The 22,085-nt window shown below is 49.6% G+C and overlaps 1 protein-coding gene across 1 annotated transcript; it reads right to left on the bottom strand.

Annotated features, from left to right (window-relative positions):
• Positions 1 to 10,314: 10,314 nt before the first annotated feature.
• Positions 10,315 to 21,540, bottom strand: LOC132388486 (natural killer cells antigen CD94-like; the record flags this gene model as incomplete). Its single annotated transcript, XM_059960832.1, has 4 exons — positions 10,315 to 11,308; positions 12,321 to 12,385; positions 12,661 to 12,803; positions 21,427 to 21,540. Coding segments are annotated over 4 exons (503 nt in total), but the record flags the coding sequence as incomplete, so codon positions are not given.
• Between the last annotated feature and the right edge of the window lie 545 nt (positions 21,541 to 22,085).

Raw genomic sequence — 22,085 nt, 5'->3', positions numbered from 1 at the left:
CACTCTGTGTCTGACCCCGGGAGTGTTTGATGGGACCGTGTAGATGAATAATCACTCTGCTTCTGACCCCGGGAGTGTGTGATGGGACTGTGTGGAGGGAGATTCACTCTGTGTTTGACCCCGGGGGTGTTTGATGGGACTGTGTAGAGGAATAATCACTCCGTGTCTGACCCCCGGGAGTGTATGATGGGACCGTGTAGAGGATTAATCACTCTGTGTCTGACCCCCGGGAGTGTTTGATGGGACGATGTGGAGGGAGATTCACTCTGTGAGTGACCCCGGGAGTATGTGATGGGACGGTCTGGAGGGAGATTCACTCTGTGTCTGACCCTAGTAGTGTGTGATGGGACGGTGTGGAGGGAGATTCACTTTGTGTCTGACGCCGGGAGTGTGTGATGGGACGATGTGGAGGAAGATTCACTCTGTGTCTGATCCCGGGAGTGTTTGATGGGACCGTGTAGAGGAATAATCACTCTGTGTCTGACCCCGGGAGTGTGTGATGTGACGGTGCGGATGGAGATTCACTCTGTGTCTGATCCCGGGAGTGTGTGATGGGACCGTATAGAGGAATAATCACTCTGTGTCTGACCCCGGGAGTGTTTGATGGGACCGTGTAGAGGAATAATCTCTCTGTGTCTGACCACGGGAGTGTGTGATGGGACGGTGCGGATGGAGATTCACTCTGTGTCTGACGCCGGGAGTGTGTGATGGGACGGTGTGGAGGGAGATTCACTCTGTGTCTCATCCCGTGAGTGTGTGATGGGACCGTGTAGAGGAATAATCACTCTGTCTGACCCCGGGAGTGTTTGATGGGACCGTGTAGAGGAATAATCTCTCTGTGTCTGACCACGGGAGTCTGTGATGGGACGGTGTGGAGGGAGATTCACTCTGTGTCTGACCCCGGGAGTGTGTGATGGGACGGTGTGGAGGGCAATTCACTTTTTGTCTGACCCAGGGATTGTTTGATGGGACTGTGTAGAGGAATAATCACTCTGTGTCTGACCCCGTGAGCGTGTGATGACACGGTGTGGAGGGAGATTCACTCTTTGTCTGACCACGGGACTGTGTGATGGGACGGTGTGTAGGGAGATTCACACAGTGTCTGAAACCGAGAGTGTTTGATGGGACGGCGTAGAGGAATAATCACTCTGTGTCTGACCCCGGGGGTGTTTTATGGGACCGTGCAGAGTAATAATCACTCTGTGTCTGACCCAGGGAGTCTTTGTTGGGACCGTGTAGAGGAATAATCGCTCCGCGTCTGACCCCGGGAGTGTTTGATGGGACCGTGTAGAGGAATAATCACTCTGGGTCATTCCCCCGGGAGTGTTTGATGGGACGATGTGGAGGGTGTTTCACTCTGTGTCTGACCCCGGGAGTGTGTGATGGGACGGTCTGGAGGGAGATTCACTCTGTGTCTGACCCTAGTAGTGTGTGATGGGACGGTGTGGAGGGAGATTCACTCTGTGTCTGACCCCGTGAGTGTACGATGGGACGGTGTGGAGGGAGATGCACTCTGTGTCTGACCCCGGGGGTGTTTGATGGGGCTGTGTAGAGGAACAATCACTCCGTGTCTGACCCCGGGAGTGTTGATGGGACCGTGTAGAGGAATAATCACTCTGTGTCTGACCCCCATGTGTGTTTGATGGGACGATGTGGAGGGAGATTCACTCTGTGTCTGACCCCGGGAGTATGTGATGGGACGGTCTGGAGGGAGATTCACTCTGTGTCTGACCCTAGTAGTGTGTGATGGGACGGTGGGGAGAGAGATTCACTTTGTGTCTGACGCCGGGATTGTGTGATGGGACGATGTGGAGGGAGATTCACTCTGTGTCTGACCCCGGGATTGCGTGATGGGACGGTGCGGATGGAGATTCACTCTGTGTCTGACCCCGGGAGTGTTTGATGGGACCGTGTAGCGGAATAATCTCTCTCTGTCAGACCACGGGAGGGTGTGATGGGACGGTGTGGAGGGAGATTCAGTCTGTGTCTGACCCCGGGTGTGTTTGATGGGACAGTGTAGAGGAATAATCTCTCTGTGTCTGCCCACGGGATTGTGTGATGGGACGGTGCGGATGGAGATTCACTCTGTGTCTGACCCCGGGAGTGTTTGATGGGACCGTGTAGAGGAATAATCTCTCTGTGTCAGACCACGGGAGTGTGTGATGGGACGGTGTGGAGGGAGATTCACTCTGTGTCTGTCCCCGGGGGTGTTTGATGTGTCCGTGTAGAGGAATAATCACATTGTGTCTGACCCCGGGAATGTTTGATGGGACCGTGTACAGGCATAATCACTCTGTCTCTGACCCCGGGAGTGTTTGATGGGACCGTGCAGAGTAATAATCACTCTGTGTCTGAGACAGGGAGTCATTGTTGGGACCGTGTAGAGGAATAATCTCTCTGTGTCTGACCTCGGGAGAGTGTTATGCGACTGTGTAGAGGAATAATCACTCTGTGTCTGACCCCGTGAGCGTGTGATGACACGGCGTGGAGGGAGATTCACTCTTTGTCTGACCTCCGGAGTGTGTGATGCGACCGTGTAGATGAATAATCACTCTGTGTCTGACCACGGGACTGTGTGATGGGACGGTGTGGAGGGAGATTCACACTGTGTCTGAAAGCGAGAGTGTTTTATGGGACCGTGCAGAGTAATAATCACTCTGTGTCTGACCCAGGGAGCCTTTGTTGGGACCGTGTAGAGGAATAATCGCTCCGCGTCTGACCCCGGGAGTGTTTGATGGGACCGTGTAGAGGAATAATCACTCTGTGTCTGACCCCCGGGAGTGTTTGATGGGACGATGTGGACGGTGTTTCACTCTGTGTGTGACCCCGGGAGTATGTGATGGGTCGGTCTGGAGGGAGATTCACTCTGTGTCTGACCCTAGTAGTGTGTGATGGGACGGTGTGGAGGGAGATTCACTCTGTGTCTGACCCCGTGAGTGTACGATGGGACGGTGTGGAGGGAGATTCACTCTGTGTCTGACCCCGGGGATGTTTGATGGGGCTGTGTAGAGGAATAATCACTCTGTGTCTGACCCCCGGGAGTGTTTGATGGGACCGTGTAGAGGAATAATCACTCTGTGTCTGACCCCCGGGAGTGTTTGATGGTACGAAGTGGAGGAAGATTCACTCTGTGTCTGACCCCGGAAGTATGTGATGGGACGGTCTGGAGGGAGATTCACTCTGTGTCTGACCCTAGTAGTGTGTGATGGGACGGTATGGAGTGAGATTCACTTTGTGTCTGACGCCGTGAGTGTGTGATGGGACGATGTGGAGGGAGATTCACTCTGTGTCTGACCCCGGGATTGTGTGATGGGACGGTGCGGATGGAGATTCACTCTGTGTCTGACCCCGGGAGTGTTTGATGCGACCGTGTAGAGGAATAATCTCTCTGTGTCAGACCACGGGAGTGTGTGATGGGACGGTGTGGAGGAAGATTCACTCTGTGTCTGACCCCGGGAGTGTTTGATGGGACAGTGTAGAGGAATAATCTCTCTGTGTCTGATCACGGGAGTGTGTGATGGGACGGTTTGGAGGGAGATTCACTCAGTGTCTGACCCCGGGAGTGTTTGATGGGACCGTGTAGATGAATAATCACTCTGTTTCTGACCCGGGAGTGTGTGATGGGACTGTGTGGAGGGAGATTCACTCTGTGTCTGACCCCGGGAGTGTGTGATGCGACGGTGTGGAGGGAGATTCACTCTGTGTCTGACCCCGGGAGTGTGTGATGGGACGGTGTGGAGGGAGATTCACTCTGAGTCTGGCCCCGGGAGTGTGTGATTCGATGGTGGGAAGTGAGATTCACTCTGTGTCTGACCCCGAGAGTGTGTGATGGGACGGTGTGGAGGGAGTTTCACACTTGTGTCTGACCCCGGGTGTGTTTGATGGAACGGTGTGTCGGGAGCTTCACTCTGTCTTAGCCCGGCAGTGTGTAATGGGACGGTGTGGAGAGAGATTCACGCTGTTTCTGTACCCAGACAGATACCACGTTTCCAATGTTTCCCCACAGCCCTCTGTCTCCCAATCTAATCCCACCTAACCGCTTCTTCACCACAGTCCTCTGACACTCCCCAAATGGATCGAACAGACCCACCCTCTCCTTTCTGATCTGTTTCAGTCCCAGAGCAATCCCCACTTTCCCACCGTCTCACCACAGACCTACGTCTGTCCCGAAACGAATCCCACTGTTGCACACTCTTCCCTGAGCCCTGTTTCGGTCCCAGATTAATCCGGCCAGGCACAGTTTGAAGCTCCCTCCCCCCTGTCCCTTCACACACTCCGGCTTCAGAAGCTGCATTCCTCTCCCCACCCCCAGCACTCCTCCGTTCCAGTAGTCCTTCATTGTGTGTCTGTCTCGGAGACTGTGCGTGTGTTCGTGTTCAGGTGGTGAGCAGGGAAGAGCAGAGAAGTAGGAGAGGTTGTCGGGGAGGGAGTAGGGACGTGATGTTGAGACAGTGGTCACTGGGAGAAAGTGGTGTGGAACCGCAAGACCGGCCTGTCCACACAGAACAGTGAACAGGATCAGAACCGAGAGATCGACACCCGAAGGAGAGGTTTGCGTATTGTAACACCAGACTTCACCTCTCCCCCTTCCTGCCCCAGAATTCCAGATGAGCCGATGAGTGTAGAGGAGCGAGAGGGTTGATTGAACAGTGGATAGATAGATAATGGAACGGGTCTGGGAGACGTGAAGAGGAGATGGGGAAGGAGGAGATAACGGGGACGGGGAGGAGTGTAGGGTACGGAGGGTTGATGGAGACGGGGTGTGTAAAAGAAGATGGCGGTGATAGACATTAATGTAGGAAGAGATCGATATCGGGTGGAGGGTGTGGGGGTGTGCTGGTGTAACACCAGACGTCACCTCTCCCTCTTCCCATCAATTCTATATGAACATAGAGAGAGAGCGGTGTAGAGGAGGGAGCGGCGTAAGAATCACCCATCGGGTTCCGGTAGTGTACCGAGTAGGGCACTAGAGACTTTTGCCTACAGCAGGGGGCATTGTCCATGGAGTCGGTGGTGAGGAGGGTGAGCATTCATTGTCCGGCTCTGGAGTGGCCTCATTTGGACTGTTGCTCGCTGTCACTTTCACTGTAACACTCGGACCGCCAATTTCTGCCTGTCACGTTCCTTCCTGGAATGTCTGTAATTAAAGTGTTTCTGCTGAGCACTCAGTGTTCAACCGTAGGAGATCCATGTCCAGCACTGTGGGTTGTGATTGACACTTTGGATATCGTTACTGCCGTCTTGTTTATTTTGAGTCTGAGTCTGAGTTAATCCAGACCGGACTCTGCACTTGGGTTGACCACCATCCACAGCTCCCTGGCCAGAGAAGGTATTGTAACGTCAGGAGTGTGTGACGATTCGCTCTCTCATTGAACCCGAACACATTTCTATGGATGTCCGCTAGGGGGCGCTGTGACGGGTCGCATCGCCGCCTGGTGTGGAGACGGCAACGGCCAGGATGGCCAGAGGCTGCAGCGGGATGTTAACCCAGCCAACACCTCGAGCACCTCATTTACTCCATGCTGCCTATATTTATTACAGATAGTAAACACAAAGTATGCTGCAGATGCTGTGGTCCGTTCAACACATACAAACAAGCTGGATGAACTCAGCAAGTCGGGCAGCATCCTTTGAAAGTAGCAGTAACGAGTCCTGACGAAGGGTCTCGGCCCGAAACGTTGACTGCTACTTTGAACGGATGCTGCCCGACCTGCTGAGTTCATCCAGCTTGTTTGTATATGTTAACTCAGTCAGACCCGTCATGGACACTGCCGATCCCACCGTCTCACAGATGAAACGGGTGTTTATCAGAATCGCAAGAGGAACTCTCCCTGGATAATTTGCATTTAGTGCATTCAAACTTCCCAGAGTTGATCTTGTACACGACATCAGAGACAAGTTTCCTATCAAAAAGAATTAAGCAATCTCAAGAGAAGCAAAATAGGTCCAGTGGACAATTCCAAGAGTATTATCGAATTACTCCCAATACTCCGCTCTCTCTCCACTCATCTCACTGCACCGCGAACTCCCCGCAGCCCCATGTCAATCTTCAAACTATTCCAACTGCTCCGCTCTCTCTCCACGTCCACATGTCAGACTCCAGACTAGTCTCACTACACCTTTAGGGGATCCAGCAGGGGACCGAGACGGGTGGTGGCGATGGGCGAAAGGAGATAACGGAGAACGGGATTTGTGCAGAGAGGGAGTGTGTCACGAAGACGAGACAGCTTGTAAAGGAGGTACGGTGACGGGGATGGAGTGGTGCAAAGGAGGGACCGTTTGTCGGAGACAGTGAGTAGGGCAGGAGAGCGAGGGTAGACGGAGATAGGAATGAGTCTTTGTGAGGGAGGGGATTATGCATCCTGGGGGGAATGCGTGCCTGCTACGGTGAATAGCGTGACGATGTGTCGGAGTCACGATAAGGGGCGCGTTTATTCCCCGTTGAGGGGTGTGTCTGTGTAGTAGTGAGGGTTGTGTGACTTGTTCACTACCTATGTCGAGAGGTCGTTCCCTGAGTTTCTCAATGCAGCGTCATGTTCCTTCATCTACATTGAAATCCCTCTCTGCGTCAACATCTCGCATTATTCTTATGAAACAGCGCTCGGGATCTAACTTAGCAGATAAATCCTTGTCCGAAAACAACCTGGCCGAACCCGCACTTGCCAGATCATTCCTGACGCCAAAAAAAATGTTTGGCCTTCTTTCAATTTGGAAACTAATCCCGAGGTCATAAATATCCTTTTCCATAAGGACTTTAAATCTGATGGAATTATCATCACTAAACGCAAACTGGTCCCCTGCAACAATTTCTGTCCCCTGCCTTGTCCCATTCCGTTGGAGCAGTTCCAGTATTGAGAAACTGCCCCATTAGTTCTTTCACGGTATGGGGCTGACTGTTAATACCTGTTAAAATTACCCAATATCACAACCTGTTGTTTCTCTACAGATCTGTTCCTCTGAATCCCCGGGACAAATAGGTGATTGAAAATATGTCCCCATGATCGCGTTATACCTTTCTTATTCCTCAGTTCCTCCCAAAAACCTCTTTGACGAGTTCTTCAATCTGTCCTGGCTGAGCGGCACTGTAATATTTTCTCTGGCTGTGAAGCCGCCCTTCACCTTTGATTTATTTGCTCATTAGCACGTCTAAAAGAACCGAATCACGGAATATTAAGCTAACGGTCCCGCCTCTCTTGCAACCAAATCTTACTATTGGCTACAGTCTCATACTTCTAGACGTTGGCCCCTGCCCTGAGTTCATCTGTCTTTCGTACAATACTTACTGCATTGAAACGTACACAGCTCAGAACGTGGGTCCCAGCTGGATCAACCTTTTACTTCCTGATTTTGTCTGAGGTCTTAACTACATCTGTTCCAACACGCTTTCTTCTATCTGTGATGGCATTACGGGTTTCAACCCCTTGTAACTCTAGTTTTATGACCTCTGTTACGCCAGAAAATCCCGCTGAGATATTATTTCAACTCAAGTTTTTGTGTAAACTGTGAGAACCGTTCGCTGGCAGAGGAAGTGAAGGAGCTGCGCACGGTAGGGCGGTGTGGCGTGGCCTCCAGGCAGGAGTCTGTGCTGCCCCCCACTGTTCGCTCGGCAGAAGACAGGCTCTGTTGTGGGCGACTGCAGATTCAGTGGTATTCAGTTGAACCAAGGCCTCAAACTGTGTTGGTATATTTCTATTTATTCGTACTGTTTGTGCTTTGCTCCGAGTTTCAATGCTGACAATGTGTTTTGCACCTTGTTTGTGGAGTAACGCTGTCACCTTTGACTGTATGCATGGATGTTCATGTGTCGTCCTGACCTGTGTGACATATCTCGACTTGATCATTTTAACCTGTCGCTCCCGACCAGAAGCATACAAACTGGAATACCTGTTATTGAGCCGCATGGCCACAGGGGGACGCTGTACTGGGCTGGAAGTTTTACCCCTTTGAATCTGCGGACTGTCACCCAGTTTCCTGCGAACTGAACATTCGGTCTATTTTCCTCCCAATATGACCTGACAGAGAGTCATCGTATAACGACAAGATGATAAGAGGCATTGATCGTGTGGATAGACAGAGGCTTTTTCCCCAGAGATGAAATGGCTGACAAGAGGACACAGGTTTAAGGTGCAGGGGAGTAGGTACAGGGGAGATGTCAGGGGTAAGTTTTCTACTCAGAGAGAGGTGATTGTGTGGAATGGGCAGCCGGCAACGGTGGTGGAGGCGGATACAGTAGGGTCTTTTAAGAGACTTTTGGGTAGGTACATGGGGCTTAGAAAAATAAAGGGCTATTGGTAAGCTGGGTAATTTCTAAGGTAGGGACGTGTTCGGCACAACATTGTGGGCCGAAGGGCCTGCATTGTGCTGTAGGTTTTCTAAGTTCCAATGTTTCTATCTTTATTTTCTCTTGCTCAGGAACCCGCCTTGCTGATTGGTTGTTGTTCAAACAAACGCGTTGCACTTGTTTATAATGCACACATTTCCCGCTCCCGAACTCTGATTGTTGGCTGTCCCATGGGAAAATATGTAAGAGTCTCTGACACCGTCAGTCAGACCCTGAGCGAGACTCCTCCATACCATCCCATCATACACCCCCGGAGTAAGACGCTGAGTGAAGCTCCCTCACCAACATTACATCACACAAGGACCGGGTCAGACAAGGAGTGAAGCTCCCTCTGCGCTGTCCCAAATTTTCTGAAAATGTGTGACGCTCCCACTCACAGTCGTATAACTTATTTCCGGAGTCAGCAATGAATGAAGCTCCCTCCCCACCGTCCCATCACTCACTCCCGGGGTCAGACGCAGAGTGAGTCTCCCTCCGCGCCGTGACAAAACACACTCCCGGGATCAGACACTCTGTGAAGAAACTTCCACGCCGTCCCATCACACACTTTCAGGAGCAGACACTGAGTGCAGTTCCCTCCACACTGTCCCAAGGCAGACCCCGTGGTCAAACACGTGATGCTCCCTCGACACTGTCCCATCACAGTTTTCTGGTACAGACACAGAGGGATGGTACACACCCTGTTCCCCATCCTTTCACACACTCACGATTCAGATATTTAGTTCAACTGCAACTCACCTGCCAAAAAACCCGCATAATTTCATCACACACTACGCAAGTCAATACGAGAGCTAAACCCCCTCCGTCCTCCTCTCTCCCGTCTCAGCAATCCCCAGCACTCTGACATCCCAGTCGTCTGGAATTCTGTCCCGGATACTGTGAGTGCGCGTGACAGGATGTGGATTATTCAGCGCGCACGTTCTCCCAGATTTAATCACCGACTCCAACTCCCGGATTGGTGTCCGTCCCTCTGCAACGGGATGAGATACTCCCTCATCCGGAAACCACAGTCGGTAGCAACGTTACCGAACTACATGTTGTGCTGAGGAAGCAGCGGGGCTGCAGAAGCGCTCAGGTAGATTAAGACATTGGTAATAGACGTGGCAGATTGCCGGGAATCGTATGGGCATGCAATTAAAAAAAAAAAATAAAATCGAAGAATGGTTTCTAAACGGAGTGTTTTTTTTTACCCAGGCAAACTGCTCATACTCCATACCTTAACAGAATGGTCTGGGTCAATTTTGAGCTGGCCCAAGAATCCCCTCATAACAAGTTCCTGCATAAAAGTTCGAAATACAGATCTATTTACAATGTACAAATAGCCTATCTGACATTAATAAACGGGTGAAGAATCCTTAATTAATTTTTCAGAGATCTAAAATCCATTTCAATAGATACGGGACAAATTCGACCCGGAGCAGCCTCAATGTACAAACATTTGTAGCACCTTTACAAAAGTATAAAACTTCAGGGTGTTTTAACTGTTGTCAAATGTCAAAACGGGTCAAACATGCCTGGCACAGTGTGTAAGGGTTAAAAAGAATCTGCGGTGCAGAGGGATTTGGGAGACTTCGTGCAGCTTTCCCAGAAGTTTAACCTGCAGCTTGAGGAAGCAAATGCGATGACAGCATTCATTTCGAGAGGACTGGGACGTTAAAGCATTGACGTCATTCTCAGGTTTAATACGTCACTGTTGAGGTCACATTTGGAGTATTGTGAGCAAGTCTCGATCGCTTATCTCACAGGGGATGTGAGACGTTAGAGAGGGCTTACGGGAATTATAACGGGATTGGGATTCCTATTACTGGAGGATTATTTTACAGGTCTGGGAGACAGAACACCCACACACAGCGATTCAGGAACAGCTTCTTCCCCTGCGCCATCACATCTTTCAATGCATCAGCAAGAACTCGACATTTTTGCGGTGTTTATTAATATTTGTAATTTACATGAATTGTACATCTTTGCGCCGTACTGATGATTCAAAAGAACACATTTTGGGACTTAAAAGTTTCAGATAATAACTGAAATAGAGATTCTTGTGGAAAGCATCCGATAGGGTGGACAGGACAATTGCCCCGCTGGTCTTCACCAGTCACACTGAGTACAGGAGTCTGGAGATCATGGTGCCGTGGGACAAGACGTCGGTGAGGCCGCCCTGCTTTAGGAAAAATGTCAGTGAACTGGATATGTTGTACAGGGAGTTCTACGGGGATATTGCCGAAACGGAGCACTGAGTTGTGGTGGGAGGGAGGGAAGGTTGGGACTGGAGTGTAGTTATAACATTACAGAATTCCATAAACCCCAGAGGGGCACAGACGGAGGGAATGTGCACAGACTTTCACCCAGGGTTGGGTTGTCGAGAACCAGACGGCACAGGATTGAGGTGAGAGTGAGTGGAAAACAGAAAGAGAGAGAGGGAGATCTGGAAACGGCGGGTTTAGAGTGAACGAGGAGGGGAGGTACAGAGCGCCTGCGGGAGGGAATGGCAGAAACGTGTAAGAGGTGGGCAGAGGGAGCAGAGAAAGTGCGGGCGGAGAAAGGTCGGGTAAATAAGGGAGGCGAGGGCAGAGAGAAAGGAAGAGGGAGCGGGGAAGAGCGGGACAGGGAGGAATGGCGAGAACGAAGAGGACAATGTCGGTGTCTGGTGGGGAGAATATGATGGCGACAAGAGGAGCAGATGCAGTAGGAGGAAGGGACATAGATGGTGAGGAGGGAATTTGAAAGGATTTAGGAGTGAGAGTGAAGGAGAGAGAAGGAGGAGAAAATGGAGGTAGTCACTTGATTCATGTCGACTGTTGGCAGAGATCCTGGATCTTTTCAGGAATATCCGGGAACAAAAGTGCCGACTTTTCGCAGATGAAACGGTGAACACGATCGCAAGGGAGACCTCTTCCGTACGGCTCGCAGTACATGCAGACGGACTGACCCGGGGACACATTGAGCAGGAGGCCCAAGCTCACATTCCTGTCCAAGAGAGTTAAACAATTTCAACAGAGACAAAACAGCTCCAGCAGAGAACCCGAGTCGAGAGACCGTCCCCAAGCAAATCCCATGAATTAGCTCTCTCCTAACAGACTGTGTCAGTCCCCAAACTCATCCCACTGAACCACGCTCTCCCCAGCGCCCCGTGCCAGTACACAGACAAATACCCAGTTCCAATGTCTCCCGACAGCCCTTTGTTCCCCAATCTAATCCCACCGAACCGCTTCCTCACACCAGTCCTCCGTCAGACCCCATACGAATCGAACGGGTCCACCCGCTTCTCTCCATTCTGATCTGAGTCCCCGAACAAACCGCACTATCCCACCGTCTCTCCACAGACCTATGTCTGTCCCGAAATGAATCCCACTGTTCCACTCTGTGCCAGACCCAGATTAATCCCGTTGCCCCTCCCTCTACCAAGAGATTCCTATCTGTCTCCAAACATAACCCACAACACCGCGCTCTCCCCTCAGCCTCTGGTCCACCTCGGGCTTATAACACTGGCTCCCTCTCTCCCACATCCTTGCGTCAGTTCGCAAACTAATCCCGTTAACCCATTATCTGCCACCGTCCTGTATCGGTCTCCAAACTAATCCAGTTTTCCTTCTCCCGCCCCTCAGATCTATGTCACTCACTAAACTAATCACAGTGTTGCTCCCTCTCCTCACAGCCCGGCGAATATCTCCAAAATAACCCCACTGCACCGCGCTCTCTTCAGCCACATGCGTCGGTACCAGAATAATTCCTGTGTACTGATCTTTCACCGCAGCACTTTCCAGATTCCAAAATATATCCATTGTCCTGTCCTTCCCCGAAAGACACTTGTCGGCCCCCAAATGTTCCCTTTTTGTGCCATCCCACCCCATTGAATCACACAACCCTATACCTACGTCAGTCTACAAACAAATCCCATAACCACTCCCTGTTCCCACAAAACCACTTCATTCAGTAAACAAACCCCATCCCGCACCCCAGAGAGCAGTCCAAATCTCACCTAAGTTCGCATTTTCCAATCCAGAATGCACGCTGTAGATACAAAACTCTGTGCGATACAAAGTTCTGGGAAAATAAATTTATTTCATTAATGCCAAAATTTGAAAATTATCTACGTAGCTTCTCTCTGTTGATTACAACAGGAATCTGTAATGGTTGGTTCACTCTGTGTATGACCCCAGGTCTGTGTGATGGGATGGTGTGGACGGAGCTTCACTCTGTGTCTGAACTTGGAAGTGTGTGATGGAAAGGTGTGAAGGGAGATTCACTCTGTATCTGACTCCGCTGGTGTGTGATGATTCCTGTGTTACTGTGGGACCTTCTCGTGCTGTGACACATACCGCTTCATCCCTTGTATTGACTTCCAGCAGCCTTGAATCACGGTTTGAACATTCTTGAATCGCTTGGCGGAAAGATGTTTCAAACTTGGATGCGTAATAACACCGATCTCCATTTGTGACCCAGTCCTCGGAACACGTTTGCTCTGGAAATCAGGAACAAGGAACGGTGACACACAGAGTAAATTTCATTCCATGCGGTCCCATCACGCACACCTGAGGTCAGGCACAGAGTGAATCTCCACCAACACCGTACTATCGCACGATTTACAAGGATCAGGCGTAGTGGAGTTCCCTCCAAACCATCCATCACGCACTTCCGGTGTCAAGACACAGAGTGAATATCGTACCACACTGTCTTACCGCACACGCCAGGGGAGAGACACAGAATCTCCAGTCAGGCACCGATTGTGGCTACCTCGACCCCACCGCTGAAACACTCACAAACTGATGCTCCCTCCACACCGTCCCATCACACACTCGGTGAGTCAGAAACAGAGCGATGCTTCCTCCACACCGTCCCAGCACACACCCCTAGATCAAACACGGAGTGAAGCGCACTCCTCTGCGCCTCGTCACGCAGCCTCTGGGTCGGACACAGAGTGAAGTACACTCCACACTTTCCCATATCACACCCTCGGGGTCAGACACAGAGTGAAGCTCGCTCCGCACCGTCCTATCACACACCACTGATATCTGACACAGAGCGGAACTCCATACAGGCACGCGTCAACGTTCCCGATTTCACACACACACACACACGACCCCCCTCCCTCCCCATTTAGGAGCACTCACCCATCTCACCCATCCGCCATAGACACAGATTTAAGTTCCCTGCACACCGCCCGATCAGGCACTCACACGGTTAGAAATAGATTGACTGTCTTTCTCCACGGACACATCACAGACTCCCGGGGTCAGACGTGAAGTGAGGCTCCCACCACACTGGCTTTCATACACTCCCGGGGTCAGACGTGAAGTGAGGCTCCCACCACACTGCCTTTCATTCGGACCCGGGGACAGACGGGGAGTGAGGCTCCCACCACACTGCCTTTCATACACTCCCGGGGTCAGACGTGAAGTGAGGCTCCCACCACACTGCCTTTCATACACTACCGGGGTCAGACGTGAAGTGAGGCTCCCTCCACACTGCCTTTCATTCACACCCGGGGTCAGACGTGAAGTGAGGCTCCCTCCACACTGTCTTTCATACACTCCCGGGGTCAGACGTGAAGTGAGGCCACCACCACACTGCCTTTCATACACCCCCCGGGGTCAGACGTGAAGTGAGGCTCCCACCACACTGCCTTTCATACACTCCCGGGGTCAGACGTGAAGTGAGGCTCCCTCCACACTGCCTTTCATACACTCCCGGGGTCAGACGTGGAGGCTCCCTCCACACTGCCTTTCATACACTCCCGGGGTCAGACGTGAAGTGAGGCTCCCTCCACATTGTCTTTCATACATCCCCCGGGGTCAGACGTGAAGTGAGGCTCCCACCACACTGCCTTTCATACACTCCCGGGGTCAGACGTGAAGTGAGGCTCCCTCCACACTGCCTTTCATTCACACCCGGGGTCAGACGTGAAGTGAGGCTCCCACCACACTGGCTTTCATACACTCCCGGGGTCAGACGTGAAGTGAGGCTCCCGTCCACACTGACACAACACAAACTTTAGGAGTCACACACTGAGTTTAGCTCCTTCTAAAAAGCCACATCACGCAGGCCCAGAGTGTATCTCTTTCTCCATGGCCTCATCATTCATTCCAGCAGTCAGACGTGTAGTGAACATTCCTGCACACCGCCCTGTCACATTCTTCCGGGGTCAGATTTTGGGTGTTACTCCTTACACACCGTCTCATCACACACTCTCGGGGTCGGACACAGAGTAAATCTCGCTCCTTACCGCCCCTCACACACTCCCGGGGTCAAACACATAGTGAATCACCCTCCACACCGTCTCATCACACACTCCCGGGGTCAGACACAGAGTGAATCTCTCTCCACACCGTCCCATTCCACACTCACGGGTCCGACACAGAGTGAATCTCCTTCCACACCGTCCCATCACACACTCCCGGGGTCAACCGACAAAATTTATTTCCCTCCAGAGTCCAATCACACACAGCTTGCCAGACACGATGTGAATCTCTCTCTCTCCACTGCCCCATCACACACTTCAGTGGTAAGACATAGAAAGAAATTCCCTCTTCACACGCGGCATATGTCAGAGGGAGAGTGATTCTCCCTCTACAGCCTCCAAACACACCTCAGAGCAGACTGTCAGACACAGAGGGAAGCTGCCACCACACGGTCTCATCACACACTCCCGAGTCTAACACGAGTCCCCCTCCTTACGTCCCATCGCACTCTCTGGCGAGTCGCAGAATGAAGCTCTCTCTGTACCGTCACACAACACCTCCTTGTGTTCACACACAAAGTGAAGTTCACTCACGGGGTCAGACTCCCTCCAAAACATCCAATCACAGATTTCGGTGTCACATAAATGAAGGTTCCTTTGCACCGTCCCATCACAAACTCTTTGAGTCAGACACAGACGCTCTCTCTCCCTACGATCCCATTACCCACTTTAGGAGTCGGATACAGAGTGAATCTCTCTCTGCACCGTCGCAGCACTCACTCCCGGATTCAGTCACAGAGTGAAGCCCCCTCTGTACCGTCCCGTCACACAGAGTGAAACTCTCTGTGCTCGGTCCCATGACACACTTCAGAGTTCAGTCATGGGGTGAATCTCTCTGGGCACTTCCCATCACACAATCCCGCTGTCAGATACAGAGTGTAGCTGGATCCATTCTGTCCCATCAGACATTCCCGAAGTGAGACATAGTGTGAAGCAGCAATGTTACGTCTCACAATCCCATGTTCAAAAACAGAGTAAATCCACCTCCACAACGTCCCATTACACTCTCCTATATTCAGTGACAGTGGGGAAACTCCCTCCACGCAGTCCCATAATTCTCGCCGGGTCAAACATAGAGTGAATCATTTTCCATACCATCTCTTAACACAATCCCGATGTCAAGCACAGAGTGACTCTTCCTCTCTCCATGCCTGCCCCGTGATGAGGAGTGGGTGAAAGAGGGGGATGATGTCTCACCTCTTCTGCTGGTCAACAATTCACAGATTTGAGCCTTGGTTTCGTTGACAGATCTGTACTTCGTTTCCATCTCAGTGAACTGGTGACGGAGATCGCTGTGCATTCGCTTAAGATCGGACAGATTAGACTTTCGGTGACATGTTTCGTAAGAATGACGAATCTGTGATACTGAGAGAGATGGTGAAGGAAGTTTAAAGTTTACAGTGACACGTGAGTCGGCGTCACGCTACCGAACGGGTCACAGAGAGTGTTGTGTCAGTGTCACGGTAAAGCGTGTCACAGTGCAGGATGTGCTGCTGGCACAGTGAGAGGCGTCGGCGCCACCTTGAGGGGCGTGTCTGTGTCACGCTGAGGGGTTATCAATGTTCCGGTGAAGGTTTTGTTGTTGTTACCATGGGGGTCTGCGTCAATATCGTGCGAGGAATTTCCGAGTTGCTGAGAGGAACGTGTCCGTGTCACTGTGATAGGAGATTATGTGTTCGGGCGGGAGGTGTGCCGGGTCACAATGAAGTGCATCTCGTTGTCAAGGCGAGGAAAATGTCAAGGTGAGGTGTCTTGTGTTGTCAGCGTGGGTGGTGTATCAGTGTCACGGTGTAGAATGTGTTGGTCTCACCGAGAGGCGTATGTCTGTGTCACGGTGAGGGATACGTCCTGGCCACGGTCTGTGTGAGAGGGTCACACTGAGGTGTGTGATGGTGTCACAGAGAGTACTATGGCGGTGTCGTTGTGAATTTAGGTGATGGTATCACGTTCAGGGGTTTGCCTGTGTCAAGGTGAGGGATACGTCCTGGCCACGGTCTGTGTGAGAGGGTCACACTGAGGTGTGTGATGGTGTCACAGAGAGTACTATGGCGGTGTCATTGTGAATTTAGGTGATGGTATCACGTTCAGGGGTTTGCCTGTGTCAAGGTGAGGGATACGTCCTGGCCACGGTTTGTGTGGGAGGGTCACGCTGAGGTGTGTGATGGTATCACAGAGAGTACTATGGCGGTGTCGTTGTGAATTTAGGTGATGGTATCACGTTCAGGGGTTTGCCTGTGTCAAGGTGAGGGATACGTCCTGGCCACGGTCTGTGTGAGAGGGACACGCTGAGGTGTGTGATGGTATCACAGAGAGTACTATGGCGGTGTCATTGTGAATTTAGGTGATGGTATCACGTTCAGGGGTTTGCCTGTGTCAAGGTGAGGTGCGGGTAATTGCCTCAGTGAGCCGTGCATTTGTGTAATGTTGAGGGGTGATACCGTCACTGAATGGGGTGTTGCAGTGACCTCTGAGTCTTTATCACGGTGAGGGGCGAAGCTGATCACTTTGAGGAGCGTTAAATTGTCACGGTGTACGGTACTTCAGAGTCACGGAGAAGGTCGTGTCAGTGTCGCGGATAGGAGTGTATCTGTGTCTCGTTGAATGTCGTTACCGTGCTACAGTAACAGCATTGTTGATGTTATGGTGCATGGCGTGTCGTTGTCAGGACAGGTCTTAATTGTGTTGCTGTAAAGGCCGTGTTTTTATCACGGTTACTGTGTGCCGGCTTATGGAACATAGAACATTGAATAATACAGTACAATCCTTTCGGCCCACAATGTTTTGTCCACGCTTAAACCAGGCGTCCCATATAAACCCCCATTTCAAGTTCCTCCATATACCCGTCTAGTAATCTCTTAAATTAAACGAGGCTATCTGCCCCCACCACTGACTCAGGTAGTGCATTCCACGCGCCAACCACTCTCTGAGTAAAAATCCTTGCTCTGATACCCCCTTGAACTTCCCACCCCTTACCCTAAAGCGATGTCTTCTTGTATTCAGCGCTGGCTGTCCACTCTATCTATTCCTCTTAATATCTTGTATCTTGTATACCACCTCACACTTCTCCGAGAGGAACTGCATCTGCCGCTTCTCAGCCCACTTCTGATTCTTGTCAATGTCTCTCTGCAATCTTTGACAATCTTCCACACGATCCACGACACCACAAACCTTCGTGTAGTTTGAAAACCTGCCAACCAGACTTCGGCCCCACATCCAGGTCGTTAATAAAATTCACGAAAAGTAGTGATCCCAGAACCGATTCTTGTGGGAAACCACTAGTAACAGCCGCCCAATCTGAATGTACCCCCTCCATAAGCACCCTCTGCTTTCTGCAGGAAAGTGAATTCTGAATCCACTAGTGCAGTTGCGGATGGTTTAAATTAGATATCCAAGGGGGTGGGAACCAACGTGCCAGAGCAGATAGTACAGCGGGGGGTGAAAATATATGATGTTAAAAGTTCATGCAAAGTCAGAAATAGAAGATCTGAGTGTGGTGGTAATAATATTATGCGGTGTGCCTATTTAAAATCGAGGAGTATTTTGAGGAAGGCAGAAGACCTGAGGGCGTGGATTAACACATGGAATTATGACTTCATAGCCGTTAGTGAAACTTGTCTATAGGAGGGGCTGGACTAGCAGCTTCATGGTCCAGGGATACGATGTTTCAGAAGTGGGAGAGACAAAGGTATGAAGGGTGTGTGTTGGAATTGCTAGTCAAGGAAAATGTTACAGTAGTGCTCAGGCAGTATAGATTAGACAGCTTGTGTACTGAGGCCATCTCGGTAGAAGTGAGAAACAGGAATGGTATGACCACATTACTGGGATTGTATTTCACAACACGCAATAGTCAGCGAGAATTGGAGCTGCAAAACTGCAGAGAGAAAGCAGACAACCTCAGGAAACATGAAGTTGTGATAGTAAGAGATTTTAATTTTTCCACATATTGTTGGAGCTCCCATACTGACGGGTCAGAGTTTGTAAAATGTGATCAGGAAAGTGTTCTAAATGAATATATAGAGGTACCAACTGGATAGGATGCAATAGTAGATCTACTACCAGGAAACGAGTTAGGACAAGTGACGGGAGTGTGTGTCGGGGAACAGTTTGGGTCTAGTGATTATAGCACCATTATTTTCAACTTGGTCATGGATAAAAATAGGTCTGGTCTTCGGGTTGATGTACTGAACTGGAAAAAGGGAAAATTTGAAGAAATGAGAACGTATCGAAAAGCGAGGATTGGAAATCTGATAAAGAAGAAGAGAGAGATGTAGGAAAGTTATAGCAAACAAGGAGTATTGGAGTATAAGGTTTGCATTGTTTGCTGTGTAACCAAAACTATGTAGTCAACTTTGAACTTTCTATTTGATAGAGAATGAATTCATAAGAATGTAGAAGACACTGGTGTGTTAATGAGAGGTAGTTGAGAGATTTTTTGCTATGAACTTGTTTGCTGTGCAACCAAAACTATGTAGTCAGCTTTGATATAGTTTATGTAGTTTGAACTTGCTATTTGCTATGCATGTACCCTCTTTAGTAGGAGAGTGAAATCTTAAGAACGTAGAAGACAATGATGTGTTAATAAGAGGAAGCTAAGAGATATAGATTAGAACATGATTAAGTCAATAGGTAGAAACAATAGTGGCGGATGTACTTGTGATACGCACCTATAGACCGATTGGATATGCTAATGCAAGTAAACCAGGAGATTGCTATAACAAATGCTATGTCCACGAATCGGTGGGCAATCAGCGACTAGCTCACCGACTGTCTTAGCCTTCATTTGCAAATTAAAGTTTAATACTTCTTGAAGAATCTTCTGCGTCTCCTAGTCTTTTGTGGGGCACGAGAAATCACGACAGGAGCAAAAAAGGTGCTTGAGGAGTATAAAATTGAGGGATAAAATTGGTCCTCTTAAAGAACAGAGCATTCGGCTATGTATGGAACCAAAAGAAATGGGGGAGATTTTATTTGTTTTTTTTTTAGCATCTGGATTTACTAAGGAATTGCAAGGAGCCTCTGGAAATAAGGTAAATAAGTAGTGAGGACTCGAAACCTCAACAGTTAAAGAGGAGGATGTGCTTGCTGTCTTGAAGCAAATCAGAGCAGATAAATTCCCATGAGCAGACAGAGTATTCCCTTGGACCTTGAAGGAGAGTAGTACTGAAATTTCTGGGGCCCTGGCAGATACATTGAAAATGTTGGTAGCCACGGGTGAGGTGCCGGAGGATTGGAGGGTAGCTCATGTTGTTCCGTTGTTTAAAAAAACTGTAAATGAAATCCGGGAAATTATAGGCCGGTATGTTTGACGTCCGTAGTAGGTAACTTATTGGCAGGAGTACTAAGATATATGAACTACAGACAGGAACTTACTAGGCAGAGTCAACATGGCTTTGTGCGTGGTAGGTTATGTTTAACAAATCAATTAAAGTTTTTCAGGAGGATAACAGGAATGTAGATGAAAAGAAGGCAGTGGATGTTGACTACATGGACTTCAGTAAGGCCTTTGACATGGTCCCGCAAGGCAGGATATTTAGGAAGATTCGGTCGCTAGGTATACATGGAGAGGTAGTAAATTGGATTAGACGTAGGCTCAATGGGAGAAGCCAGAGAGTGGTAGTGGAGGATTGCTTCTCTGAGTACTTCGCCTGTGACTAGTGGTGTGCCACAGGGATCAGTGTTGTGTTCATTGCTATTTGTCATCTATATCAATAATGTGGGGAATTGGATCAGCAAATAATACAAAGATTGGAGGTGTAGTGGACAGTGATGACGATTTTGAAAGCATGCAGAGGGAATTGGACCAGTTGGAAAAGTGGGATGACAATTGGAAGATGGAGTTTAATGCAGACAAGTGTGAGGTATTGTACTTTGGAAGGAAAAACCAAGGTAGAACACGCAAGGTAAATGGTAGGACACTGAATAATGCAATAGATCAGAGGAATCTGTTAATACAGATACATAATTTTCTAAAAGTGGCTTCACAGGTAGATAGGGTCGTAAAGCAGAACTTTCGGCACGATGGTCTTTATAAATCAAATTATTGAATATAAGAGTTGGAATGTTATGGCGAGGTTTTATAAGACATTAATGAGGCCGAATTTGAATGTTCCGTTTAGTTTTGGTCACCTACCTAGAGGGAGGATATTGATATGGTTGAAAGAGTGCGGAAAAGGTTTACAAGGATGTTGCCGGACTTGTCAAAATGAGTTACAGAGGAAGGGTAGGACTTTATTCCATGGCGCGTGAAGAATGAGGGGAGATTTGATAGAGGAGTATAAAATTACGTTGTGTATAGATAGAGTGAATGCAAGCAGGTTTTTTCAACTGAATTTAAGGGAGTAAAAAGAAAAAAACAAGGACAGGGGTTAAGGGGGAAGTGCAAAAGTTTAAAGGACACATTAGTGGGGGCTTCTTCACACAGAGAGTAGTGGGAGTGTGGAATAAGCCGCCATTTTAAGTGGTGAATACAGATTTACCTTTATCATTTAAGAAAATCTTCGACTGGAACATGGATGAGAGGGGTATCCAGGGATATGGTCTAGCTGCAGGTCAGTCGGACTAGGCTGTAAAAATGGGTCAGCGCAGCCAAGAAATGTCAAAAAGCCTGCTTCTACGCTGTAATGTTCTATGGTTGGCAGTTGTGTATCGGTATCACGTTGATGGTGATTGTGTCGGGGTCGCTGTGAGCGATTGCCGTAGACATTATAAGTGGCCCGTCACTACCATAGTGATGGGCGTCTTGGTATCACAGTAAAGGGTGTTTCTGAGATATGTTGGGAATGTGTCATGTTAAAGTGGCCATTTTTATTCTCTGCCATTTGGTCGTTGCGACCGGAGTGAAACTCACCATGAATCCTCCAGCAGATACCCGTGATAACGAGGGTCGCTGTTAAAACGCAGATTAGCCATATGCTTGAGTCAGATACGTCTCTCCGTGCGGGCCGCTCACTTCCCATGTCGTCTGTGGAGAAAAAAAAAGTGGTTTCGTGACTTTGTTTATCGTCATTTTCCCTGATCTAATCCACCCCTGCTCTTCCCTCTCTCCGACTTCAAATTCTCCCCGCCCTACTGAAAAGCAATGAACGGAAATCACAGAAAACAACAGGCCCAATGAAATCCTTTCTGCCGACGCAATGTCCATCTCCCTCCAGTCCCTGTACACACTCCGGCCTGTCACCGCTCCATAGAAATACACCGTCTGTCTGGTCTTCCTGCATCTCTCATAATGATATAGACCTGTATCTCCTCCCACCTCAGTCTCCGCCGATCGGGAGAAACACACCGTCTGTCTGATCTATCTGTTTATAGATTAGACTCTCTGTTCAAGGCAGCGTCCCTGTGAAGTTCTTCTGCATTCTCTCCGAAAACCCCTACACTCTTCCCGTAACGAGGCGACAAGAAACCAGTTTGTGGACTCGGAAACTGGAGACTCTGTCCCAATTACCGTCGCTCGTTTCCTCGGCTCTCCTCACCATTCACAATGTGTGTATCCCAGCTGAGTACACC

The sequence above is a fragment of the Hypanus sabinus genome, unplaced genomic scaffold (genome assembly GCF_030144855.1).
Source record: "Hypanus sabinus isolate sHypSab1 unplaced genomic scaffold, sHypSab1.hap1 scaffold_334, whole genome shotgun sequence".
NCBI classification, from domain to species: domain Eukaryota; kingdom Metazoa; phylum Chordata; class Chondrichthyes; order Myliobatiformes; family Dasyatidae; genus Hypanus; species Hypanus sabinus.
The sequence above is the reverse complement of the archived record's forward strand: the minus strand, read 5'-3'. Positions and strand labels throughout refer to the sequence as shown.